The 27933-nt window shown below is 44.3% G+C and overlaps 1 protein-coding gene across 7 annotated transcripts in view; it reads right to left on the bottom strand.

Moving 5' to 3' along the window:
* Nucleotides 1–27933, bottom strand: part of MYCBPAP (MYCBP associated protein) — a 35109-nt gene that overhangs the window by 5579 nt on the left and 1597 nt on the right. Inside the window, exons 1-19 of one of the 7 annotated variants that reach the window (XR_012896864.1) lie at nt 16172–16493; nt 13763–13890; nt 12929–13088; nt 12652–12758; nt 11348–11531; nt 10877–10992; nt 10084–10234; nt 9607–9722; nt 9293–9408; nt 7799–7904; nt 7274–7463; nt 6532–6719; nt 5833–5979; nt 5327–5641; nt 4483–4604; nt 3597–3712; nt 2780–2913; nt 2391–2573; nt 376–1434 (exon numbers count right to left, since the gene is read on the bottom strand). Coding sequence is in view for 5 of the 7 variants with exons in the window: in XM_075903763.1 (XP_075759878.1) it covers nt 1333–1434; nt 2391–2573; nt 2780–2913; nt 3597–3712; nt 4483–4604; nt 5327–5641; nt 5833–5979; nt 6532–6719; nt 7274–7463; nt 7799–7901; nt 9293–9408; nt 9607–9722; nt 10084–10234; nt 10877–10992; nt 11348–11531; nt 12652–12758; nt 12929–13088; nt 13763–13890; nt 16172–16301 (2808 nt within the window). In the remaining 2 variants the exon portion in view is untranslated. Of the gene's footprint in view, nt 1–375; nt 1435–2390; nt 2574–2779; nt 2914–3596; nt 3713–4482; nt 4895–5326; nt 5642–5832; nt 5980–6531; nt 6720–7273; nt 7464–7798; nt 7905–9292; nt 9409–9606; nt 9723–10083; nt 10235–10876; nt 10993–11347; nt 11532–12651; nt 12759–12928; nt 13089–13762; nt 13891–16171; nt 16500–27572; nt 27646–27933 lie in introns of those variants that run through there. The other 6 variants (XM_075903764.1, XM_075903765.1, XM_075903763.1 and 3 more) reach the window with 6 other exon arrangements.

The raw sequence follows: 27933 nt of genomic DNA, 5'->3' as shown, positions 1-27933 counted from the left end.
GAGATGATCAGAGAGAGGCTAACAGGGCCAAATTCTGCTCTCTTCACTCAGGTCAATTCCACTGATTTTAATTCCAATGGGACCAGTTCTGGAGGTAAGGGGAATAAGATTTAGCTGCCAGTGAGACACAGGTCCATTGAGGTGGCCAGAGAGAGACATATGCTAAGACCAACAGAGAGGGAGAACCCTGTATAAATAGGAGAAGGAAAGGGGAGAAAGCAGGTGACTGAATGCCATGGTAGTACTTTCACATGAGAATCCCATCTCGTTGGCATGATGATCCCATCATGTGGGATGATGTTTACATACACACACAGAGAGGGGAATGCTGTTTTTATCTCCACGTAAGTGGGGAACATCATAAAAAGTGCTCACTTTTGCTCTTCGGCTGGACTATATTAAGTACAGCATGGCTGATGCTGCAGGGAAGGATGGGGATGCTCCTGTCTAATGATGGAGTGTTAGGACAGCTCAGGTAGGAAGGCCAGGTACAAGAAAGAGGACGACCTTTCCACAGGCAGGCCATGTTCTGTCAGTTCAACCAAACCCTGAGCAGGAATAAACAGGAAAAAAGATCACACGCAATCGAAAGGTTGAAGCTTCTCTATGTAAGTCCTGGATTCCAAATCCTAACCTGCCCAACTCCAAGCTACAGATGAAGGGCTCCACTGTTGACAAGCCACAGGAGGAGGAATGGCAAGCAGCTGTGTGGAGGCCTCATGGCGGGAAAAAATACAACCCCAACTCACTCCAAAAACATCAGAGGAAAAAGCCTAGGACTGAAATAGTTACAGAAAATTAACAGAAGTGAGGCAAATTCATGCTCAGTTTAACTCCACCAACTTCAATTCAGCTCAACCAAGTAAAATTCTGACACAAGGAGACATGAAATTTTTAAAAGAGATGGCTTTCTAATGACACTTCTCTGTGTTGGTGTCATGATGGTTGTGTTCAGGAACAATTGGTACATTCTTTCTATCCTCATTGGCTTTCAAGACAGGGGACAGAGAACCAAAGACCAGCAATGTGTCTTGATATATTGGAACTTGTCAGCTCTCTTTCTTAGGCAAAATTTCTCCAGTTTCTTTTAGTCTGAACCATTTCTGAGTCTGTGACACTCCAATGTACTGAACTTTCCCTATTCAATGACTTTTGTGGAAATAACAGATGACCCAGGAATATCTGCCGGGATGGATCTCCAATAGCAAAATATGAGAAAAGGGTCAGGTTTTTTTAGTCGTTTTTGCCAGATTCATGAAGAAAAGGAGACTACACTTAATCTGTATAAACATGGATATTTCTTTCTTTAGAAAGAACAACAACAATGTATTTTTAGACAGAAAATGCTTCACTCTTCTGCTCTTGGGCATCCCTCTTTAGATCTTCAAGTAGAAAAACCATACTGTCTATCATAGAATCCAGCAGGCTATAGACCTAGAACAGAAAAAATGCATACACTATTTTAATGAAAATATGATAATAAAGGATTGTGAAGGGGATTGACTGAAACAAAGGCATTTACCTTATATACACACTGCCAACATGGTGCTTATAATGCTTAAAGAAATATCTGGATTTTACATATTTTATCCCTAACAGGAACTATCTGAACTAAAAGAAAATATGTTTAATATTATCTGACATAATTGGGGATGATGATCCCTCAAGTATTTGTAAGCATGCTGAAGAAAGTCAAGGTCAGAACTGAGGCATCTGAATACATGATGGAATCATTCCAGCTGAAGGAGCAGTTGACACAGGAGACATACCACCTCACAGCCCATGCTAACAAATGTTCAACTGTGCACTTAGCTCCACAATAAGCTTAAAAGTAAAGAAAAGGAAACAGCACATAAGAACAGCCATAATGGGTCAAACCAAAGGTCCATCTAGCCCAGTATCCTGTCTTCTGACAGTGGCCAATGCCAGGTGCCCTAGAGGAAATGAATAGAACAGGTAATCATCAATTGATTCTGTCACCCATTCCCAGCTTCTGGAAAACAGGCTAGGAACACCATTCCTGCCCATCCTGGCTAATAGCCAGGGCTTGACAAACAATGTAATCTACTTGCCTGTGGCGAGTAGATTACACCCCGGAAGAGCCGGCGCAGAGCGATCTGCGCATGCGTAGAGCGCAGAACCGCGCGGCTGGCAAGTGGGGGTCACCGCTGCTCGGCGAGCCCTGCTAATAGCCATTGATGGACATATCCTCCATGTATTTACCTAGTTCTTTTTTGAACCCTGTTATAGTTTTGTTCTTCACAGCATCCTGACAAGGAACACCACAGGTTGACTGCATGTTGTATGAAAGCACAGATTGAAAGCAACTGACAAAAGGTGAAAAATAAGACACGAGAACAAGAAACATGGAAAGATAAGACCAGACTTACTTCAACATAAAGTTTTTCATGGTATTTCTCAAGTACAGCAGGATCTACTTGTTCTTGGCGAGCATCTACTTGGTCTGATTCTATGCTATCCAGCTGTATTAATTCTTTCACCTCCCGTGAAAAACTTGGAGTTCTCACTCTTTTCTCATCTTTCCCTTTTGTCTTCCTGCTGTTTGGCCGTTCCTGATCATACACAGAAAGAAAGACAAAGATAGCATCCCTCAAATTGCAGAGCCAGCTGCATATCAGAGACCGCCGTTCTTTCAAAAGAGAGAAAATCAACTTTTCCACAGGAATATGTAGGTTTACAAGCACACCTTTGACATCTGTCACACATCCTCACAGAAACCAGTTCTTCACTTTCCATCTTATAGGCTCCCACTACATACCTCTTTGTCTTTTCCTGTTGACTTTGTTGCTCCTTTTTTATCCTCTTTTTCCTTCCCCCCAGCTGTCTTCTTCTCTTCTTTCTGCAAGACTTTCCGGTCCTCCTTTCCTCCTTTAGCAATCTGCTTCAGATCCACTGCAAACAAAACAATTCCAGTGTTTCAAGATCCAGTCCAGAGTAGGGATGTTAAAATGTGTTCAATCAAGTAAATGTTCAACCACTGAAAATTTCAGCAGTTACACAGTGCGGGGGGGAAGAGGGAGACAGCTCCTCGGGAGCCAGTGCACGCACTTTACCAACTTTTAAGTTGGCTCCCTGTGCATACTGGGAGTCTGTTTGTAACTTTCACATCCCTAGCACAGAGATGCAAATCCAATGCCTCTGTACAGTATAAATACATCATATTGCATTGTATTCTCCATTTGAGATTTATGGACGCATACTGCAAACTAGCATACGTATAAATACATTGATTTTTCAGGTATAGTTTTACTTAAGGATGGACATAAGAAGTTATAACTGTGCAGCAGGGTAGCATGCAAAGGATAATATGAGTGAAAAAACAGGCCTAAATGCTAATAAAAATACAAGTATTAATGCTAAGTCAAAAGATTTCTGTGCCTTTAAAAGACCACTCTGCAAATCAGGGTAAGTAGTATACACTGGATTTCTTTTTCTGATATATTTCCTCACAAAGGGCAAGTGCCCAAGCAGCCATTTCAGCTGAATCTCAGTAAGTTACCTAAAATCCACTTAAAAGGCCTAGGAAAACCTGCTTAAATGGCTTAAAATCTGGTGTGCTAAGACAATAAAATTACCTATTTCCTCTGGAACATTTTCTACATAAATGTCCTTCTCAGGCATGCCAAGCAGGGATCTCAGCATTAGGGAGCGGCTCACCAGACCATCAAGTACTTCACGCCACAGCTGAAAACTGAGAAACAAACTCGCAGTATTGGTCAGAAGTGGTGCAGGAGAGCATTCATATGCATATGGGGGTGCAGGGACAGGACAAAGCAGAGTTGTTGCTTCTCCCAACATCTTGTTCTACCCTGTGCCCATGAACCAAGACACCATACAACCAGTAAAAGATACTGCTGCCTCCAACTAACTCAATGTGCTACCATCCAAGGTCTGACAAGTGTGCATAGATGGCTTCAGGAGGATCTTTCAATAGTTTGGGGAACAGAGGTCAGCTGGATCCATAAACTTTACTGTGAAATAAGGTTTCCTCCTTTTCAAAATGAGTCAGCGTTGATCAGACTCCCACCTGCCTCTTGGAGTTCCTGTGTCCTTCTGGTTTACAGGGGAATTTAAACTCAGTGTGTTTACAGACCTAAAATAAGAGTGAATGGCAAACTATGGGATACAACAACCTTCTCAAGTACAATGTTAAAGAAAACTGTCAGATGAGCGCTTCCTAAAGGCAATAGAATATTCTGCCAGCTAACAGCTTCAGAGAATGAAGAGACGTCATGTATTCTGCAAAGCAACAGAAGATCAACACTTAGATTTATTGTCTGAGTTAAATGGCACCTATCACTTGGGGAGCTGCTATCTCTAACCTGTAGAAAACCTTGCATGCAGAGGCCTGATAGAACTCATATTGCTGGACACATTTGTCAGTTCTCTGCTGGCGTCTGGTAGTGCTACTAAGCAAGGGTTATTTGTAGGAAAGGGCTTTTATCTACAAAGGTAACATACCATGTTTGGTATGGGAGGTCTGACTGAGTTGGCCTCTGTTCAACACAAAGCTCCAATGCTGCCTTATTGAGCTGGGTCAGGGCTGCTTCTCGTTTTTCCTCCTCAGGGATTAACTGCAAAGCCTGATGGGATAGAAAGCCCTGTGAGCAACTCCTTAGCTTCAGAGCAAGAATGGGGATCCTGGGGAGCCTAATGGCAGGAATGGGGAATAAAGCTATAAAAGCAACAGACAGGTTTCAACAATGCACTACAGAAAAACCTGTGCTGATAAGAGTCAAGGCTGGCTCAGCGTAAATCCAAACTAATGCTGTAGTGACGGAGAAAATTGGAAAATGCCTTGTCTGCATGCTGTTGTGAGCAGTAGGCTCCCAAATCCTCTGGTAGATAAGGATAATTTTTCAAGTACAAAGATCTGCAAGGGAAACAGAGGGGGTTGTGTCATGACCCCACCCCGCACATTCTAAATCCTGGGATAAACAAGTGCTTTTTCTCCATACTAAAAGGTTTATCTTTCCAAGAGCCAAATAATATTAAACACAGACCATGTATAATGTTATCCAATTTTTTTTTTCTTCATCACACTAGAGCTGTAAAGTCTCCATCAGGAATCTCTCTACAAGAACATCCAGGACTGAAAAATGATTTTTTCCCTGCTAGGCTTTCCCTGATATGCTCAGTGAATTGCCCCGTCACCTCATTGCTATGACTTATTCAAGCTTCTGGATACACATTCGACTTCATTTGTTTGGGAGCTGAAACATGCCAGACTATTCCCAAGTAATCTCAAAGTGGTTACACCTCCATTCCTTGCCAACCCATCACCATTTTAACAAAGGGTTAGAACCTGTTTAAAATCCTCCAAGGAAAGGTTCCACTCTGGCTGGCTCACTTCTTCTTCCTCCACATTAATGCTCTGGCTTAGGATCTCCTCCACAATACTCTTCTGACATGGAATCTCTTCCACAGCACTCTTCAGCTGTGTCATCTCCCCAGTAATGCTCTTCTGACGTACCATGTCCACAGCACTCTTCTGGCCCGAGCCTAGCTGCACTATGCTCTTCCGGCGCAAAATCTCCTCTTCCTCTGAAGTCAAGGGAGGGTTCATGTGTTGTCTCCATAATTCATGAAGCTCCTTCACCACTTGGTGCTGATAATGCAACTGTGATAACAGAAAAGCAAAAGCTAAAGATGAGACTAGTCTTATTTTGCAAATAAGAACACCAGCTAATGATTAAACTGACAAGCTGGACTGTTCTATCCCCTTGCTTAGAAACCCTGGGATGCACCAACCCCCATAAGCCTGAGTACTTAAGCTCAGTTCCACATAGAATATCAAATGGCAAACTGTACCTCTGGATTCTTTCTGTGGAATAACTCTTCCTCTGTGATGTAAGCATCCACAGGAGATGGAACTCGCTCTGGTGTCCGAATTCGATCAAGCAGCTCCTTCAGATTCTCCTGTACTATGACAGCAACTTCTCGTACAGCCAGCTCCCTCTGGAACATCACAGTAATCATAAGAGATTTGATTCCTTGATCCATGAACAAATTCACACACGCTCTACTATGGGCATGTATTAACATATGTGTTCAGTCTCAAGGACACATAAGTACACAAACTTCTGTATTTTACTGACAATGGTATATTTTAAAAATTATTATTTAGTTTGACTAACTCGGTAGGTCATTAAACTCCAGCCATACCAGTAACTAAAACCGTAAAAAACAAAAAACAGATTTTTTTTAAAAGGACAAAGTAAATGTTTTTAGGAGACATTTTTAGATTTTATACAAGAGGAATGAAAATAGATTGAGGCAACATGGAATGCTACTGCCATTGCATTGGAAACGTTGGAAACTACCTACCCAACTAAAACTATAGAAAAAGACAAACAAAATAGGAATCACCTTTGGTTGCAATTTAAGTTTCTGATAATGTTACTCTATGTTCCCAATTTTATGGCAATAACAACACTGCAGCACCCACATCATACTATATTTACACATTGAGTCTGAAGCTTATATTCACACAGCTAGCCACTTGGTTACCTCCAATTCATCTCTGAGGCCAGCAAACTTATCCTCATACACAGCAATACCCCACAGCGAAACCTGCAGGGCAGCCCCTCCTAATAACATGGGGTGAGTACAAAACTCCCAGGACTCACTGAAGATGCCTGCTTTCCCCGACTTGAAAAAGAAGGAAAAGTTTCTAGTTTCCCCAGGCAGAATGACACCTAAGAATAAGAGAGAGAGCACATCAGTCACCTGACTACAAAAGTTCTCTTGTCCAACTGAATCTTCCTCCAAATGCTTCTCAAATCTGCTCATTTTCTGGGGCCAATATCTTTTTTTCAGTCAGACTTCACACCTGGTATCTCCATCCATCTTCCAGATTTACTCCCATCCATCAGATGGCTGAATGTTTTTTTCCTCTTCTCCTTTTTCCAATCTCTAATTTTAATGTGATCTAAACACGCTCAATACACATTCTGCTCCCATTTTTCAATAGAAAATCATGTGGTTTTAGATATTCTTCCCATACAAATTCTGGGTAGGACTCATCTTCTTTTTTAACTCCAACCACCGTTGCAAGGGATCTCTCTCACACATTTCCTCTGGCATTAGTCTGCTTCAAGAGCCCCAAGTAGTTTCTTAAGGAGAATCAGCACCTATGTTTGCTTTGGAAGTGGTCTGACTCAGATAACCCCCTGAATATGTCCACCTCACAGGTTTGCATTGGCATGGGCGGATATAAAGTTGGCTAACCATTGAGAGATCCACATCTCACCTGGTCTGGTGTTAAAATAAAAATATTGCATCCCTTTCTCCTTAGTCTCTTCAAAAGTAACTGACTGGGCTTGCCTCCGCCAATCATACCATATGGCAGCTGTGCCATCATTGCTTACTATCAGGCAGGATTCAGCTTTATCACCTGCCAAAACTTCAAAGGTGAGCTGGGCAGCAATGCCAACTTCATCCTGTGGGGAACAGAGAAAGAAAAAGATAACCATAGGATTTGCCTTCCCATCACCAAATGGAGAGATACTAAAGCTGAGTGTTTAAACTATCAGATCCAGCTCGACAGAAAATACTGGAAGACACTGTTTGTTCCTACCCCCACCACATTGCCACCATCAGGAGGTGGCCTGAGGCTGAACAGAAAAACAAACAGAACATCTAAAGCAAGTACAAGTTTAGCAACTACTCCGTGATGTCCAGACAAACCCTTGCAGGTTACACTCAATACATAGCTATGACTTGGGAAACAAAGAACATGTAGCCTTGTCATATTTCAAAACAAGTGCAATTTTACCCTATGAGAAGTGTTGATCCAGCGAGCTGGCTGTCCACAAAACTGCAACGATGGACCAAATATTGGTTCTGGAAACACATCTGGATAATCTTCTAGGGGATCACTGCTAAACAAAGCAAACAACAATATGCTCTTTTGGGACTGTCCAAGCAAGTTATTATCAAGCACTGAGGAACAGAGGAGTTGTTTGGAACACCCACATTAATCAAGAGCAATGGGTTAATTTCTGATTAATCATTTCTTCTGTAGGGTTCAACTGTAGCCAACAGACTGAAAATTCATCAAATCACAGGATCCTCTGATTACAGACAGTGCCATTGGACTGCAGCTTCCAGGGTGGATTATAGGAATTCCAAACATAGACTAATATGTCACCAGCAAAAATGGGCAGGATGGAACTCATGCTGATGAAATGGAAAGGACACTTGCCTAACAAAGGCTGAAGACAGATCACTAGCCTACACAGCAAAATTATTTCGGAATAACGGCCATTATTCCGAAATAACTATGCAAGTGTCTACACAGTAATTCTGTTATTTTGAAAAAATTTTGAAATAATGGACGGCTTATTCCACCTTCTGTAAACCTTGTTCTATGAAGAATAACGCCTATTCCGAAATAACTATTTTAAAATAAGGCGTGTGTAGATGCTCCACTTCTGCTATTTCGAAATAGCCCTTCATCAGGGCCATTCTAAATTATTTCTCCTGGAGCTTTAAATCGAGATAGCACGTCTACATTAGGGAAGCCTTCCTTGGACTAATTTTGAGGCTTCCCTGCAGTATAGACGTGCTATTTTAAAATAAGCTATTTCGGAATAACTATTCTGGAATAGCTTATTCCAAAATAACTGTGCAGTGCAGACGTAGCCTAAATGAACAGACAGAATCTACCAGAGAATGGACCATAGGTAAAGCCCAACCCCCCGTACCTCATGGGTAGAGAAAGCTATCTGAGGAAGATGGAGGACCGAAGACGTGAAGGAGATGCACAGTCTGGAATAAGTAGGAATAAACAGATTCTCCACCCTGCCTAACAGAGGACACAGTGAGTGGAAAGAGGGCTGGGCCACAAGAAGCTGGTTTCCATTCCCTAAGCCTGAGTCACAAGGCCCCAATGCTAGTTCAGAGTCACAGAGGACCGTATCTAACTTTGCCAATGGACAACTGACCATAGCAGCACTTTACTTCAGCATACTCCTCTTTCCATCTATGCTGCACTCTCAACATGACCCTTCCCCTCCTTTACGTAGGCCTGAAGACAGTTGGCATTAAAGAGGCAGCCACCTCAATCAGATTACCACTAGTGCAGAATTCCCCTGGCATAGGCAGAGTTCTCTACTAGCTATTTCTGGCTTTCTTAAGGCCACTCTGAGACACTTCCCTGCCCTCTGTGGAGATCCTGGCCCATTCTGCATAAGGACAAATGAGAAATCTTCAAAAACTATTGTTCTGTATCCATATTTTGTTGTCACTGTAATCAAAGAGAACTTACGGGCTCACTGTCTCTTCAGTGGTGACTTCCTTATTTTCCTTGCACAGTGGAAAACACTGTGCTGAGACAGAAGTGAAAGGCTGCCCTTTACCAATCACTTCCAGGCCATCTAGGTCCTTGACAAAAATGTAATAGACATTAAAAAAAGAGAGAGAGAGAGAGAGAGAGAAAGGACATCTCTGTTAGTTGTTCTTCTTACACAGAAATCAGACTAAACCAAGTTACGCTATGTGCTTTGATAAGAAAGGAAAGCAGCACAGCATGCTGCCTTAAGAACAGTGCCTTGTGCTTAGAAGAGAGTCCACCAGTCTTACAGGGTGATTAAAATCCAGCTCCTCTAGGATGGATTTTAGCTCCTTTCGCCGATACTTCAAGAAGAGACTCTTATCCCAGGTGAAACGGAAAGGAGGCTCCTTTGAAGAGCTGCAACCTGTGGAATTAATCACACCTGAGTTCAGTGTTTACATGCCTTCTGCGTTCAGTTTCTCCCTGGCCCTTGATCTTACCACTGTTCAAATATCCGCAACTACCTCTGAGAAACACAGTTCCATCAGTGTGAACTTTATTTTGGGAGAGCTCTGACTGTCACTTAGGGCTACAATAGTGCAGCCTTCCACTTGTCAGTCCCCTCCACATGATGACTAGATGCCCCACAGTGTAAGCTGCTTCACATCAATGCCCTCCAATTGTCAGAAGGGACCCTAGCAGTGTAAGGCTCCTCACAATGATTTAAAACTACTTCTAGTTAATCTTAGCTGTTCCACAGATCTCCCATTAATGTTGTGCCTCACCCATCTCCATCTTGACAGTCTGAGGTTTCCCTACATGAGTGATAGGCTCTGGATAGCCACGCTCCTTCTGGGTCAATGTCATTATCAGACCAGTGAGTTCATCTCCAATACACTTAGGTTGGCTCCAGAACTCACTTCCTACACGGAAGCCCTAGGGAGAAAAAAGGTCACCAGCATTCAATGATCATGTCTCTCTTAATCTCACATGAAGTAAGCTGAAAGCAGCACATGTTGTTTATAAGAAGAATGAACTAATTACAACCTCTTCTCACTCCATATGGACATTCTGATGGAAAAAATCAAATGATTTTAACACAATGTATTCCTATTGATGTGACTCCTTTTAAGTGCTGTAAATACACAACAAATGACCTCATTTTAGCCCAGGAGCATTTCCTTTCAGAGCACCTTCCCAATAAGAAACTCTGCCAACTAGCACTGTAGCTTGATTGACTGGTAATAGGAATTTCTATGACAATCCCATCTCCCCAGCCTCTGCTGCTCATCAGTAGCAGGCTTACCACATGGCACTGCCTCATGCACTAAAACTCTTTAGCAAGGAACCCACGAGGGTAGCATCAGTTATTAACAAACACTTGTTACACCGCCATTTTAATCAAATGGTATTTCTCTTTGAAATAACCGAAAGCTCCATAATTCATTTCAGACCTGCAGTGGATGTGGCTCTGCAATGCCAGTGCCAATGGCATTATTCATGACACTAACATTCTAGCCCAAATGAGCCCCCTTTCTGAAGGCCAGAACACTCGGGACTCTGAAGTCGGGATCTCACCTTCCCATAGTGCAGAGCAGGGAGACTCCGGTCGATAAGATGCCGCTCTTCCTGGATTCGGCGGTAATCCTCTGAAAGATTCATCAGCAGCTCATTTTCTGGTTTCCGAAGAAACTCTAAAATCGAGATAAAGAGAATTGCCTTTTTTACCAACTAGAATCTCTACAACTAGAATCTCCACAAAACCAGCTGCACTCCTTCCAGCTTCCTCTCTCTCCAACACTGTAACTCTCTTTCAATCTTCCTCACTGCAACTTTCAACCAGAGCAGAACAAGCCACTAAGACAGCAGCATGCACTGAACCTCCTCAGCCAGCACTACTGAAAATGTGAGGGTAATTCACAGCAGTGCAATTCCCCAAATTAGCCAGGCCATGGTTTGCCAGAGGCACCAATACCTTACTGGAAGGTGTTTGGTTCACACAGTCCTATATGGCGTTCCACGCAGTGAAGTTGCCCAAGCTTTACTCACTACTCAGAACTCTCTGCTGCTTCTTCCTGAGTGCCACATTATGATGCCAGTTCTGGAGGGCCCTGTGCTGCAATGGTGGGGCCCAGAGAGACTTTCTCTTCTTTCCTTCACCATGTTTCTCTCTGAACTTCTCTAACGCTGCCACTGTACCATCCAGATGTGAATCTGCAATCAGCTCAGCTAACTGCACAAAAATTAAAATGTTAGATTAGTCTATTCATCTATGCACAGGCACCACAAAAATAAATGGGACAAAAGGTAAAGAAAAGAGTGTTCTGAATTGGCACTGTCACTAGGCAACCACTTCTGGATCAGCAGAGGTTCTGGCATTCAAAGCATCATTTGCAGGCTGCATAAGACTACACTACATTGAATACTCCGAGATAAGGAATGACATTGCCCCATCACCTCACTTCTCCTTGTGCAACTTAGCACTTGTGCTCACATCAGAACCACTTAAGGAACTGAAGCCTACCACTGTCCAATTTCTTTTTCTGTGGGACTCTTCCCCAGACAGGACTTACTAGGCCTGACATTGCAGCTACTCCGCAAATAATTTCCTTCCATATAGGCAAACCTGTCTCAGGCCAGAGAATTTCCTGAAGGATTTTCAATTAAACCTAAATCTACTGCACATATCATTAGAACTGTATGAATAATAGATTTTTTGTTTCACTGGCCAATTGAAAAAAATAATTTTGGGTTGACCCTAAACTACTTTTTTCAGTGGTGCCCCCAAATAAGCCAATAGCAAGGATACTCACCTGGGATGCAGGAAATCCAGGCTCCAAACCCTACTCTGGACTAGATACCTGAATCAAGGTATTTCTGCTCCTAGGTGCATGCCCTAACCACCAGGCTAATTCTTTCTTTTTCTGACTCAATGAGTATTTCAATATTTCACAAAAAAGGAAAGCTTCAACAGAAGGGAGACTTCCCCAGAATACCCAAAAGCTTGGTGGTTAGACCACTCACCTGAGTTCAAATCTCTGCATCAGAGCAAGAATCTGAACCTGGCTTCTCCACATCCTACCTGAGTGCCCCAATCAGTGGGCTACTGGGTATAAAGCGGGGCATCATCACCTCCGCCTCTTCAGTTTTGAGAATGCCTCACAAATCCCCATGAGAATCTACCAGAAAAAAGTTGGGGATGAAAATGACAAGTTCACAAATAGTTTTGAGTCAACTGAAAGTCCATTTTTCCATGAATAAACTATTAATGTAAAAAATTCATCCAACTCTACTCACGCTTTACCTCTAGGACAGCATTTGATAGCAGTCATTTCACAATTTTACAAACCAACCTCAGCATTTCCTCTAGCTAAGGCTTCTCTCTTGAATTCCTGGAGACTTCCTAAGATGTTGTGGGGGAGTATCTGTTCACGGTTATCAACAAATGGTCCTTCTGGCCCTGTAATAAAGCAGACAGTCTGTGTGAGACCACAGAGATCACCCCTCATCAAACACAGTGAACAGAAACTGTAACTGAGATTGCAAGAATTTCAGGTTCATTTCTTGTCTAGTCACAGGTAGTTCTTGCAAAACCAAGAGTAACAGGTGATAGCTGAAGTTTAACCCTACCAGAGTAATTCAATGGTTTCTTGGATGCTTCAGCAACAATAGGATATGCTACCAGGAGCTGGGCCTTCTTCCCAGCCTCTTGGGGTTTGTGTCTTCGAATGAGGAATTTCCTGGTAATAGGAGTTTTCTCCCCTTCTTGGGGAAGGCGTGGAGTATGAAGCTATAGAAAAAGAATATACAATTTCAATGAGGTTAGAGACAGCACTGCCTCATCTCCACCTTTCTGATCTTACTGGAAAGGGCCTGGAAGTAAAGTACTCACCAAGGTCTGATTAAACCCTACCTTCACACTTCTGGCCTTCCTTAGAAAGGTGTGTGGTGTATGAAATTACAGTTATCAGTTTCAATAATATTCTCCAGTCCTGACTCTCTTGACTCTGCTGCTTTGATGGGGCTAGCGAAAAAATCTGAGTAACTTCCCCCAAGAATTTTCTGCACCAGGGCTTAGTGGCAGATGCTCTCTCGTGAATAGTTTGGTTTGGGTTTCATACTGGTGCTATCTTTTTTTTTTTTCAAAACCATAGACATCTTAAAAGAAATAAAGTTGGAAGCGTGATTCTGAATGCACCAGATGGTTCATCCCGACATTTAAGATCTCAGTACAAAATTAAATCTCCACTTTCAGCAGCTTTTTCACAAAGATGAGCTAAAAAATTTGACGATTTGACAGGCCTTCAGAAGTAGGGCAGAGACACATGGAACAAAAGCAAATCTCCTACAGTTTGTTTTTATGAGACTCTATACGCACACACCAAGCTCCAATTCAGTATAAAGGAAAAGTTTCAATGAAGGCAACTATTCCCCATGACAAGGGACACAAGGTTTTATACCTACCTTTTCAAGATCTTCCACTTTGATTGCCAGAGCCTGGATCTCATCTCCTTGCAGAACTGAGCTGACAGGCTCGGGCTCCTCTTGAATTGGTGGGGAGGGCTGCTCAAATGTCTTCACTTTCTTCTTATCTGAAACACAAGCACACAAGTGTAAAAACACTTTATCTTCCTTTCCCTTCTCTCTTGACCAACTGAGAAAGTCTAAGGGCAGTACTAGTTCTCAAGGTGTATGGAAAATTAGAACTCAGTATCAACTGCTCAGCACATCATGATATCCACATAATTTGAAAATGGACAGTAGGTTTCATCTGCCCCATCCCTTTCACGCTGGCTTAGACAAAATGAGATACATTTTCAAGTACTGTAGTACATTTCCAGCAGGCAACAATCTACAATAGAAACAGTACATGCATCTGACAAAGGATGCATCTTGCCCACGAAAGCTTATGCTACAATACATCTGGTAGTCTATAAGGTGCTACAGGACTCCTTGTCGCTAATGGAAACAGAGTACTTTAACAAAAGTTTCCTATTTCAAGTGGAAATTGAGCACTTTAACAGTTACATGCTCCACTGCATGTTAGTCCTTAAACAAAAAATCAATTGTATGTGTAAAAAAGATCTGTATATTTGCAGTTCATAAATTCCTATTGATCATCACAGCTTTGAAAATTTGATCTGCTAATGTCCTGATGAGTTGTGGCATTCTCATTACTTTATAAACTCCTTGTCTATTATGTCTTCTTTGTTTCTCCTTTTAGGCTTAGATTGTAAATTTTTCAGAGTACGAACCATCTTTTTGTTATGTGCTTAACAGGATCTGACACAATAGACCCTGGTTTGGGCCCCTCAATGCTACCATAATTCAAGTAAGAAAAAAACCCTAGCTTGAAAAGGCTTTTCCCACCTTTCACTCAAAGCAACAAAAGTTTTTCCAACCAGAAAGAAAATCAGTAGTAAGTCAGGCAAATTGTACTGATTTTTGAGAAGGCATGTTAACATAACTAGGAATATGAAGTAATATTTTCCAGTCCTTTTAAAGCATTAAAAAGAAATGTTGCATACCCTAACAGAGTGAAACCTCATTCTAATTTTATGAAACACGTATTTTAAAAACAGATGAGATCACTGCACTTCTCAGAGGCAGATTTAGCAGTCTTCTCATTGACTATTAGTATTTAGAACTAATTCTCCCCAGGACTCCAATATTTATCTGGGTAAGTGTATCAGACATGGATATAATGTTTGTCTGTGACTTCCAGGTATACTGAGGGTAGGGCTAACCACATCATCCAGACCTACCCAGTTATTTCTGTAATCTCGTTGGAGGTATGTGTTCCTTTTCTGTCACCAGCTGAAAATAATATTAAACGCATGTCTTACCATGCACCCAATTAGACGTATTGGAGACGCTGCTAGATTTCCAACATAGGTGCAGCTTTGGGAAAACTTAGGCTCCTGGGTCCTGCCTTCCTCTAAAAAAGCTAGATAGGGGCAGGAGAAGATGAGATTTTCTCTTAGAAAGTTAATGCACAGTAATGCACAGTAGGTAAGTGGTAATGGTATTATAACCACTGACATGCTCAGCGTGTGGCCATTACAATGCTGTTAAAGCAAGGTCTGCTTCACTTAGGTATGTCTACACTGTGGTGCTATTTCAGGATACCCGAAACAGCTTTAAACGCTCCCACTCTTTCTCAAAATAGTTCCATAAGGGTTAAGGGATTTGTTGGAATAGTTCCTTATTTTGAAATTTGGCGCTGCCTACACAGCGCCAAATTTCAAAATAAACTCTTTTAACCTAGACTCGGAATAAGCTACACAATTTGCATAGCGCAAATTGCGTAGCTTATTCTGGCTGAAAGGCGCTGTGTAGACGCACCCCATCATTATGTCCCATTAAGTCCATGGCAGGATTGTCAAGGCAATGCAAGGTCCACTCAGACACTCCATCCGTTTCATGAATGGCTGGTGGCTCTGACAGTGGGCACCCCGTGTGCCACTGGATCTCTGGCTACACTGCCTGGGCGATGGCAGGATGTGGAACATGGCAATGTGTTATGGACGCTGAGGTAGCACCAGGGCTGTGCCCCCCCCCGCCATGCCCCCTGTCAGGCCCTTCTCTTGTCACTGTGCCCATGTGGGAGGTCCCTGTAGTGGTCCAGGGAGTGTGTGTGTGTGTGGGGGGGTCAGCATGGGGATCCCCACAGCGGTGCCCAGGGGTGGGTCGGCAGAGGGATCCTTGCAGCGGTGCCCAGAGGCGAGGCAGCTGGGGGGGGGGGGGGTGTCTCTGCAGCGGTGCACGCGGCGTAAAGGTCCTTGCAGGCGGGGGGGGGGGTCCCCGCAGCAGTGCCGGTGGGCGGGGGGGTCCCTGTGGCGGCGCCCGAGCCGCTCCCAGCCCCGCCCCTACCCTGCGGGGTTTTGGTCCGAGCGTCCTTCTTGTTCGGCTTGTTCAGGGCCTCGGACACTGCGGTGAGCGACGAGACCTTGCGGCCGCCGCGAGGCTCCTTCTTCGCGCCCTGGGCCGGCGGCGGCTGCATCCCTCCGGCGCGGCCTGGGCAGGCGGCAAGCGGGGGCCCGTCTCCCTGGCAACCCCGGCTCCGCCTCTAGCGGCCGGCCCGCCCCGCCCACCATAAGCACGTGGCCGGCGCGCAGGCCGGGAGACAAGCTCCGCCTCCCGCGCTCTATGGTGCGGGCAGAGTGACGGCTCCCGGGAATCGTCGTCCCGCGAGGGATACGGTTGTGCGCATGCGTGCACCCTTCAGGCCGCTGAGGCAGTCTGTTGCCGGAAGTCCCGGGCTGGTTCTGCGCGTGCGCAATCTCAATAGGTGCCTTAGCTGACCAAGCCCTGAGTTGTCCAAGGTCACAGGCACAATGAGGAGCTGGGAGTTCTGGGCCCTGGGGCAATTAAAGAGGCAGCGCTGTGTTGTGAGGGGGAGGGGGAGTCCTTATGTTCTGCTCCTATGTTAAGGTTGCCAACCCTCCAGGATTGGCCTGGAGTGTCCCCAAATCACCATCATTCTCCTGGTCCTATGGCACGTGAAAGATTTATTTGGGCATAAGCTTTCCTGGGCACAGACCCACTTTCTCAGATCCATACATCAGATGCTTTTCATGGGTCTGTGCCCACAGAAGCTTATAGCCCAATACATCTGTTAGTCTTCGCGGTGCCATAGCACTCCTCAATTTTGCATATAACACAGCTACCCCTCTGAGATATTAATGGGATAGTTTAAGAAACTGACATTAAGTCATGTTAGGGGGAAAAATCTCCAGGAATTGCTTCAGAGTTGGTAACCCTACACTATGTCCTTCAGCAGCTTCCTGCAGTGCCTTGCAGTTACTTCCTCCCCTGCCCTCCTGCTGGGCTTGAGGGAGGCCTGAAAAATGCCTTCCAGCAAGTGGGCTTCCCTGACCACACAAGGCTGAACTTCTTCTCAAAGGGGATTAGCAGAGTGACAGAAAAGCAGCACAAAACAGAGATGGGTCTTAAGCATCCTCTGTTGCTGTGAGATAGGGCCCGCAGCCCTGGTATCCCTCAGTCTTTGCATCACCCTTGGCTCTGCAGTAGCTGCACAGCCCCAGGGCAGTCCATCCAGGGTTTTCTTCTATGCCACAGAGAAGTGTTCTAGATCTTGGCAAGCCATCTATGCTCTCTCATGTACTCCAAAAGGAGCTTTCTGCTCACTCCCATTTCAGAAGGGACTCCCGGCTCCTCTCACCATTTTTTCCCTTCAAGCAGGTAGGCAGTGTCTAATCACAGAAACTCCCAGCGCAGAATGCTGTGACCCTGCTAGGCAAGCTCCATCCAGTGCCTTTCTCTGCAGATGCTTTCTTTCCAGGGTTACATATCCCTTTTTGTAGCAAGCAACGTGATAGTCACTACATTTCTGTTAGCTGAAACATGGTCGTAACATCTCCTCTCCCCACATCTCAACTATCATAATTGTGACAAGTTCTCTGTGCCCTTAGATCTACTCTCACACATTTTGAGGACAAGATGACTAAGAAATTAGGGGGAGAAACCTGCAACACATCTTATTTCTACTGGGGCAGCAGGGAATGACAACTGTTCAGGGAGAAGGCAATCCACCTCATGTCCCCCCTTAGCTATGGGGCTGGATCCCAACATGCAATGCCTTTTGCTTGCCTCAAGATGGTGCAGTGCATGCTAGGACTCAACCTTTCTATGGACCATCCTTTGAAAGCCTTCATCTAGAGAGCCATCCCATCTATATGTAAGCGGGGGAATGGTCCCGCTCTTGTGGGGAACTTTCCTGGCTTCTATACACCCCGGTGAAATGAAGCAGCGAAAGGATCTGAGTCCCCGCTCCCACTTCCTTTACCCCACGGCTCCCTGATCCTGAGGGCTCCCCCTCCACTCTCCTGAGTAGCAGAGCCCTTGAAACCCCAACAAGGCTGGGCCCAGGTTTCCTGGGGCTTAATCCCCGACCTTGTAGTCACTAGGGGCAGGAGGTAGGGTGTCCCCACTCCGAGGTGCTCTCTTTACACTGCAGGCCTTCTTGGCCCAGTGATCACTTCATAAGGTTCAAAGCAAATACAATTTATTAAACAACAACGGATTAAAGAGCATAGAATAAGAAACAATGAGAATGGTTAAATGAGAACACACAGCCCTGCTCTGTAGCACAGGGACATCAACACAGCAGTCTGCAGAGTGTAAGGACAGTCCACAGTCTCTTCCTTAGAAGCCCTGGATGTGCTGCAAGGGGCTGCAGGCTGGACACGCTTGCACTGGCAGTGACCACACAGCCTCAGTCTCTAAGTGGCCAGACCCCTCTCCCAGTCCAGAGCCTTTCCCCACACTTTGCAGGTCCCAGTAGCTCACCACATCCAGCTGCAGGCTGTGCTGCTTGGCCAGTTCCAGCTCCTTGTGTTGTTTCTCTGTTCCTTTTGGCTTTCTGAGCACTGCCAGTCTGCTGCTCAACACAGGGTCTGCACTGCTTGGCCTGTCTGTGTCTGGTTCTGTCGCTGCAGGACTTCTTCTTGTACTCCTCTTTCAGCTCTCTGTCTTTGCAGGACCTCTTCTGCACACAGCTTGTTTGTTCAGAGACAGAGCCAGAACAATCCCCACTTACAACCTGTCAGTCAGGCTGAGCTGGAGTGTTGACTGCTTTCCATTGTCTCTGGGGTCTGTCAGTCTCATGAACCCTTCCCCTTCTGAAGCTGGTAAACCAAAAACTCCCACAGAGTTTTAGTAAGGGGTAACAGTCCCCTTACATATAGAATGCTTAAGGGCAGCCGCCCTGGGCTCCACTTTTGGGAGTCCTGTGGGGCCCCAGATGGCTTGAGGAATTACTAGGGGGCCTGGCGCTAGCAGCAGTGGTTAGGCCCGCCCCCACACTCACCAGCAGTGGTGGGAGCCATGGGAAGTGGAGCAACCCAGCCCCAGCCTGCTCTGTTCCCCATCTCGCAACAAGATCTCTCCATTTCACTGCAGTGGAAAGTAGAGTGATCTGACCCCAAAAGAGTGGTCTGGGCTCAGGAGAGTGGAATGGAATGGGGCTGGGTCATTCCACTTCCTGCCACTGTAGTGAGGGGGGGTTGAGTCGGGCTGCTGGCACCAGCCTCCCCAGAATCCCTGGGTTGTATTGCTCAGGGGAAGGGGCTCAGGAGAAAGGGTACAACGGGGGATGAAGGAGGCTTTGCAGGGGACAGGAAGAGGGGGGATGAGGGTGGAGCACAGATGGGACTTGGAGGAAGGGGTGGAGTTGGGGCATGGAAGGGTGAGCCTGGGTCGTGTCATTCTGGGGAAGGGACTTAGGGGAAAGGGTACAATGGATACAAGGGGGGGTTGTCCGCACCCCACTAGGGCCAGCCCTGCCTGTACCTACATTAAAGATGGGGCATTGTATTCTAGGACCCGTCATCTTCCTGGTCTGTCCATCCCTTTGTATTATTGATCATTGCATTCTGAGACCTTCCAGGACTGGGGGACGTATAGCACCACTCCATAGAAAAATTTCCCCTGGCTCACACTGAAGCGCTGCATGCTGGGACCAGTCATTTCCCTAGGCTCCAAAGCTACCTTTCAAGATAAGAGCAGATCAGAGAATTCCTGTGGGCTGGATTTGATTCACCTCTTCTTCATAGTGGCATCATTCATGACTGTACAAAAGGTTGTAGCACTTTTTTTCATTCATTTTAGGGTATGCATTAGCCCAAAATTTACCTATTTTCAACTCACAAAACAAGGTGCTTTTAGTGCTTCATGTTCAGATATAAGAAGTGTTAATTTTTCAAGCCAAAGTGATATCAAACTTTACACAAATTAAATGAACGGCACATTGTTTCTCTGACTGCTTCCTCCGCTGCCTTTTTAATATTTCCATCATCATCATCATCATCCATTTTAAAGGTCAAATTTGGCTTTTGAGGGCTTTGCATTATACCTTACTTCCAGCACCATTTGGTGATCAGAAAATACAATTGCTTTAGTTTGTCTCATCATGGTGTCTTGCGGTGTGATGCTTTCCAATACAGGAAGTCCCCAGGTTACGTACAAGATAGGGACTGTAGGTTTGTTCTTAAGTTGAATTTGTATGTAAGTTGGAACTGGTACATATTGTAGGGGAAACTCTAGCCAAACATTTCTCCAGAGCTCAGTTTTATTCTCCCACACCTCACTTCCCTCAGTCCTGCAGACCAGGGAGATGCGGAGCGGCTTTTCTTGCCGCGGCGTGTCTCGGCGGTCTGCTGGGGGGGAGGGGGGGGGCGCGCAGCTAGTGCGGGGTTGCCTCACCTTGTTTGTAAGTAGGGATCCGATGTAAGTCGGATCCATGTAACCCAGGGACTGCCTGTACTGAGAAACAGATTTAGGATAAAGCAATATGATTACAGTGGATTCTAGGTAGTTATTGACTGAGTGTCCTGAGGCTTTCTGACTAATTAATTTGGCAGCGAGTGTCCCATCAAGAGGCATCATTTGTGACAAAGGAGAACATAAAGCACAATCCTGTACAGTGCTAAACACTATACTCTCCCCAATTCCCATTAAAGTCTTCAAGATAAGGTGCTTAGCAAGGAGCCAGGCCTTAGTTCATAAAACCTTTCCTGTTGAAAAAAACCTGTCTTTACCACAGCAGGTTTTGATACTGTTACCGTGTTAACTTAATTTGCGGATGTGAGTAATAAAGAGGCGTTCCTAGACTGAAATACCTTCAGGACACTGGGATCTTCTGCTTCTCCTCAAAGCAATCACAATTCGGATGCAAATAGGAACACTGGCTACTTGGCTGATGTCGATGAGGCATGAACAGAAGATTAAGAACATAAGAACAGCCATACTGGGTCAGACCAAAAGGTCCATCTAGCTTAGTATCCTGTCTGCCCCAGAGGGAGGGAACACAACAGGTAATCGTTACATGATCCCGCTTGTGTCATCCATTTCCAGACAAACACAGGCTAGGGACACCATCCTGGCTAATAGCCATTGATGGACCTAACCTCCATGAGTCTATCTAGCTCTTTTTTGAACCCTGTTAAAGTCCTAGTTTTCACAACATCCTCTGGCAAAGAGTTCCACAGGTTGATTGTGCACTGCATGAAGAAAAATTTCCTTTTGTTTGTTTTAAACCTGTTGCCTATTAATTTCATTTGGTGACCCCTAGTTCTTATATTGTGGAAATAAGTAAATAACTTTTCCTTATTCATTTTCCACACAAGTCATGATTTTAAAGACCTCTAGCATATTCCCCCCCGCCCAGTCTCCTCTTTTCTAAGATGAAAAGTCCATGTCTTTTTAATCTCTCTTCATATGGGACCCGTTCCTACCCCCTAATCATTTTTCTTGCCCTGGGTTAGATTTATGAGATAGAAGCTAAATACTCAATAGTCTCAAAATAATGAGTGCAAACCCTACCTCATGAGAACAGCTCAAGAACATGGCTGGAGGAAGATCCCCCTTCTGAATATTTATTTGTAATGTGTTGCATGAAACAGAGCTGCTGGTGTGGATTACTCCATCTTCCACAAAGCAGGGAGTGCTGCCAGAGATCAATGCAAAATGCCCTTGCAAGCATTTCTGTGCTACCAGGTAGGGCAGGTCAAGCCAGAGCAAGTTAGAACAGGAAGTTTGCCGCTTGTTTCAAATGTATTTGTATTTAGCAAACAGGGGCTAAGTTGGCAGCTTACTAAAAGCCCAAAGGCCCACCAATGAAGCAGATGGCATTAACCCTTCTTTATAATTTAGCAATGCAGTGGAGTGATTACAGGTCTCAGCATGCAACATGTGCTTGTCAGAGAGAAGGTTCCTCTCTCCTGCATTGCAACGGATATTGTAAAATATTCTCCAGGCAAGTACATTCATTTGGCTCAGGAGCCCATCCCTGTTTTGCTCATGACACAGCCACATGATCTGGCATCCGGATGCTAAGCAAACACCTGGAGGAAAAGAGCAGGCCGAGGCTTAGGTTCAGTTCCCAGTGATGAGCAATGTGTGATTGTGATTGACCTTAGGTGATTGATCTGCTTGGTCAAGTGAAGACATCTTCGACTGAGAATGATGGAACAAATGTGGCATATATACCTTCCAATAGTTACTGATGCTAAGTCCTGCACTGTGCAAAATTTCTGTAATGCACCAGTCAGCCCTTGAGTGAAACTAGAAACATCTTCAGGGGATTCATGCTTCTCAGTGTCATCACTATCATACACTTGTACATATAAATTGTGGCCTTGATTTTTCTTATACTCAGAGCTTTCTCAAGTCAAAGGCACAGAACACTGCAAAATTATTTCTCGGCAGCCCAGGCTGAGGGTGATGAATCATAGAAGATTAGTGTTGAAAGAGACCTCAGGAGGTCATCTAGTTCAACAATTTCATGCTCACAGCAGGACCGTATTCCCTCTTCAAAAATTCCCAGTAGCAAATCTTCAGCAACTAATCCAAACAGCTACCTTCGAAAAAAAATTCCCAAAACTGTGGTCAAGCTCCATTCAAGTGATCAATGGATAGTTCTCTCTAAAGTGCATACCTGGGTAACTGCACACAAGAGAATGGCTAATTAGTGGTTCATACATGTTGTTCCACTAATTAGGTGCTTGGACCAGGGACCCTCACATGTAAGGGTGAGGTGGTGACTTTGGGGAATATAAGGGTAGGTGGAAAGGAGCAGTGGTGTGAGGTGGGGGAAATAGGAGGTAGGTGGGGAGGCAGTGGGATGAGAAGGGAGGCAGAATTTGGCACCTGCAGGGTTACGGTGGCCAGAAAAAGAAACAACTTTTCTCAGTTCCAGGGCTACAGCTGCCATGGAGAGACAACGCTCTTTTGCAGTCCCCACTGCTGTGACAGGGGAGAGACCCTCAACACTTTTAAAGTGGTCTGTGAAAAGAAAGTTTGAGAACCACTGCCTTAGAAACATCAAAGTACCTGGGTTTAGGCAGTATTGGAAGGCCTTGAGTGACATGAGTGTGGGTGGCCTTATCTTAGGGAATGTCTTCATTACAGGCTGAATCAACGGGCACTGATCACTTGAGCTGATAAATCAACTGCCGAGCACTCTCCTGTTATTCCACCAAAACGAGAAGAGTAGGCGGAGTCAACGGGAGAGTGTCAGCTATCAACTTATCACAGTAAGCAGACCTAAGTACATCAACTTCAGCTATACTACAATAATCTAGCTGAAATTGTGTAATTTAGGCTAAGGGCCCACGATAGTATAGACAAGGCCTTAGTACCAGATATGCATTGCAGGTTGGGAAACCATCTTCTTGGACACGTTCTCCCTCCAAAGAATTGAGGAAGACAGATTCTCTCCAAAGATAGGATTTTTACTCTTTTTTTTTTTTTTAAGCAAAGCACCACCCTTGAAGTCCAGCATACCCTCTATAGTCACCTCCTTTGTTGTTCCCAGAAAAACACAGAGCACACACTGAAGGACAGATTCAAGGATTGTTCTTATCAGCACTGATGGAAATGTGCCAGCCCCAAGCTCATTCCTTGCCTCTTCACAGAGCAGCAATAAGGTAACTGGCCCTTTTGCGGAAAGCCAAGACCAAATGGCACCAAGCAGGCTCATCATGAGGAGAACATGTCAGAAACGGTTAGCATACGTCACTGCTTCTGAGGCTCAGTGAGACTGCCAGAGGGAAGGCTTGCTCATGTGTTTCACCTGGATGGCAAACTCCTCAGCTCTTCAGGAAGCATTCTAATCAGTGGAAGTAGGTGAAATTACTAGTTCAACCTGTTAGGCCAATAATTAATGACAGTTAACGAATAATTGGGCCCTCACACCTCATCACCTCACAGCATTCCATTCAGGTGTCTTATTTCCTCTTCCTTTGTGAGACTATGCTAATGCTATGTACTTCCACTGCACCTGTCAGTTGGGGATCTCAAAGCACTTTGGGTATTATCCCCATTGTATGGGTGGTGAAACTGAGGCACAATATGGTAAAATGTTTTACCCAATGTCAGCTCTCTTTGTTTCCAGTTTCCTTCTCTGCCAACCAGAAGACACCACCTCCAGTAGCAACAACTGTAACTGAAACATGCTTCACTGAATGTGAATTTTATTAAAAGACTTTAAAAATAATGGGCCTGAACCTGTCCTCATGCTATCTTCTGTGCAGTCTCCATTACTGGCAGTTTGCCACAATAGTAGTCCATTTTATAGAGTCCTCTTCTTACCTCTTTATGGACGAACACACGTTTTAATCCATCCAGGATATCATCTCATCACCCAAAACTTCTTTTTCGAATTTTCTATGTTCTTCTGCCTGTCAACTTTCCTCTCTAGTGTCCAAAAACATGAGTCACCCCTTGAACCTCTTAAAATATACCCTACAAATCCAATCTCTCTTTTAATAAGACCTAACTAGTTTGCTGAGTTCTAGTCATCTCCAATACTTTTTCTTTAGTGACAGTCTATTAGTGATATTTCCAGAATTCTGTAACACCATAATGTGAAGGACTGTAGTGTCCTTACTGTTGTTTGAATGTCACCTCTCTCAGCTGTAATTCAACACAGTTCAAATGTAAATTTTTAAGAGCTGAAATGTAGTCTCCATATTTACATCGCTTCTCATCAGATGTTTATTCCTCCAAAATGTCTGCTCTCACTTAGGCCTGGTCTACACTAAAGGGGAAAGTCAACTTAAGATACGCAACTCCAGCTACATTCATTATGTTGATGGAGTCAAAGTATCTTAAATCATGTTTTGGTGCCAACCACACAGTGGGAGGTTGGCGGGAACACCCGTTCTCATCGATTTCCCTTACTTCTTGTGAGGAGCAGGAGTACTGACACTGATGGGAGCGCCCTGTCTTTGAATTAGCAGGTCTTCGCTAGATCCGCTAATTCGAACCCTGGAAGACCGATTGCGGTAGCATCAACTTTGCCGTAGTGTAGACAAGCCCTTATTCTGAAGTAAATCAGGAATAACTCCAAATCAAAGGCATATACTGGGATAAGTGAGAACCACATCACAGTCAATACATGCTTATGTTTCTCATCTGTCCATAAAGGGCTTGCTTGTCCTTTTCAATCTTGATCTACAACCCATTGTAATGATGAGTCTTTCTATTGTTTTCTTTGGGCTTTAAATCAGGCCTTGGATGTGGATGTAGAATAGCAATTGGTAACATGAATTTTCTGTGCCCATAGTGTAGTAGATCTGAATGTGCGTATGTTGAAACTGGCTATGATGAATTTTACAGAAGCAGTAATAGGGATCCATGTAGTGTGCTTTCCTCAAAGGGACACTGTTCAGATAGTGTGTACTGATTTTAGTTCTCCTTTGTGTATAGCTTCTTCTCAAAGGTTCAACATTTCTTTCTCTACCAATTTTGGACAAAAGCCTGCTCTCATTTACACCCATTAAAGTCAAAAGGGTGGTGAAGGTGTAACTTAATGCACAATATGGTCACTTGACTAGTTGCATTTGGCAAACTTTGTTCATGTTTCTCCTACCCATATTCCTAACAGAGGGATGGTGAACATGCTTGATTTTGGTAATGATCTTATTTGTTCACTACCATAATCAATTACATCAACAACCCTGGAAAACATCAGGAAGAGCGTTACTTTCTCTGTATCCCAATACCATCGTAAGGCTAAACATTAACTAAGTTACTTCTCTGCCATAGCACGGTGTGGGTTGGGATAGCCTTATTGATGAAATACTTAAGCAACTGATTGTTCTTTATAAAAAATATTCTGCCTTCTACAGAACCCATTTAAAGGTGCCATACACCAGCTGATCAGCCAATGTGAAAAATTGAGTTGATTTTCCAAATCAGTCAAAGGGAGGCCAACTGACAAGACTAACACTCCATGCAGATTATTACAGCTGTTCTGGCTCATGGCTTATTCATAATCCCTGACACAGGCCCTCAGCTCGTGCACATTCAGAATGACTTCCCCCCTCAATTATAGTCATGAAGGTGTCAGGCAAACTTTGGATCTAAAGTTCTGGAGCATCTTTAAATAACTATAAAAAATCGAATATAGTTTGTGCAACCACATATCTAGGGCAGAGCCCCAAGATTTAATTTGATTTTGGAACCACTTAATAGACAACATAGACTTTTGTTATGACACTGTAGCATTCTTATTTTTGAGCCAGAAAGTCATTCATTATGTTCTATTTCCACCCATGGACTTCTCCTTCCCAACGTTGACTCCTGCCCTATAATGCCTAGTGAAATGGGTGCCAAGTTCAAGATGTATAAACTTTTTATTCAAAGTTAAAACTGCAATCCCTTCTCTCCATCTCTGTGGATGACAGTACGATCATATTTAACCTGAGACTCAGCTTTCACACTCTCAAAAGCAGGTTCTGTGATCCAGGACCATGTATGAGCTATTGCACATTGCAGAATGCCTGGTACTTTTGCCCACAGATTGCTGCCCAGCCTGTACAGAATTGATCCCATTATAAGGAATTCTTAAGCACCCTTAAGAACATATGAATGACCACACAAGGTCAAATAAAAAATCCACCTAGTCCACTATCCTGTCTTCCGACTATGGCCAATACCAGATGCCCCAGAGAAAATGAACAGAACAGGAAATCATCGGGTGATTTATTCCATCACTCGTTCCCAGCTTCTGACAAACAGAGGCTAGGGACACCATCCCTGCCCATCAGTGTTCCCCGTAAGCTGAGTGCTTGGGCAGCTGCCCATGAGCAATTCCAATGCCACCCAGTTGACTAGCAGAGCAATTGACTAGCAGAGCTGGAAGCATGTATTTCTATAGGTGGTGCACATTCTCACATGCTTTGGTGCACATAACAAAATATATTCTGCACGTGGCTGGGAAAATTTAGAGGAAGCATTGCTGCCCCTCCTAGTAGTCATTGATGGACATATTCTCCATGAATATATCTCGTTCTTTTTTTGAACCCTTGTTTGTCTTGGACTTGTTTGGTCCAGATTCTGATCTGCTTTTCTATTGGCCTCTTCATCTTCCAGGCGTTCATGACCAATTGTTTGCAACTCCAGTCATGTTACTATTTTAAAACGATTGTTCTCTATTTGAACAACTGCCGCAAGGTCTTGAAAGCTGCCTGAGTAATCTACGATAGGATCCAAATATTGATCTTGTAGCTAAATTGCAATTACCGGACTAAGTCAGAGACAAACTATTGCAGACGGACTTAATAAAAACAAAACTTCTTACTCATGAATGTAGCAATCAGAACACACAATTAGAGCAGCAAGAATGCCTCAGCTCTTCACACTATACGGGACATAGACAAGGAGCATCTGACAGCTGCATGACACTTCACAGAAGCACGGCGTAATACAATGGGACTGACTCTGATCCAAGATATGTGGCACTCACCTCTGTGTTTCCTGCACCCATGGAATGTGAGGTGCCCAATGAAGCACAAGTTTCTGTGTGGTAGTATTTGCATCTGTTTTGGTATGAAAGGGAAGAGATGCCTGTATCAGGCACTATGCCACAGCCTGGGCTAAGACTCAGCTGACTCAGTGTCTATTCCTGGCTCTTTCACAAACTTGCTGTGTGATTTCTCTTTCTCTATATAGCCTCTGAGGTCTTCAGGGCAGGCGCTGTCTCTTATTCTGTTTATGGGCAGCATCTAACACAAGGGGCCTTGATCTTGATTGGGACCTTTAGGTGCCATTGCAATATGAATCATCGAAAGGCAGGTCTCAAAACCTTCACTCCATTCAGCTGTGAG

This window comes from Pelodiscus sinensis, chromosome 20 (assembly GCF_049634645.1).
Source record: "Pelodiscus sinensis isolate JC-2024 chromosome 20, ASM4963464v1, whole genome shotgun sequence".
Taxonomy (NCBI): Eukaryota; Metazoa; Chordata; order Testudines; family Trionychidae; genus Pelodiscus; species Pelodiscus sinensis.
Note: the sequence above shows the minus strand (reverse complement) of the source record. Positions and strands in the feature narration are given on the sequence as shown.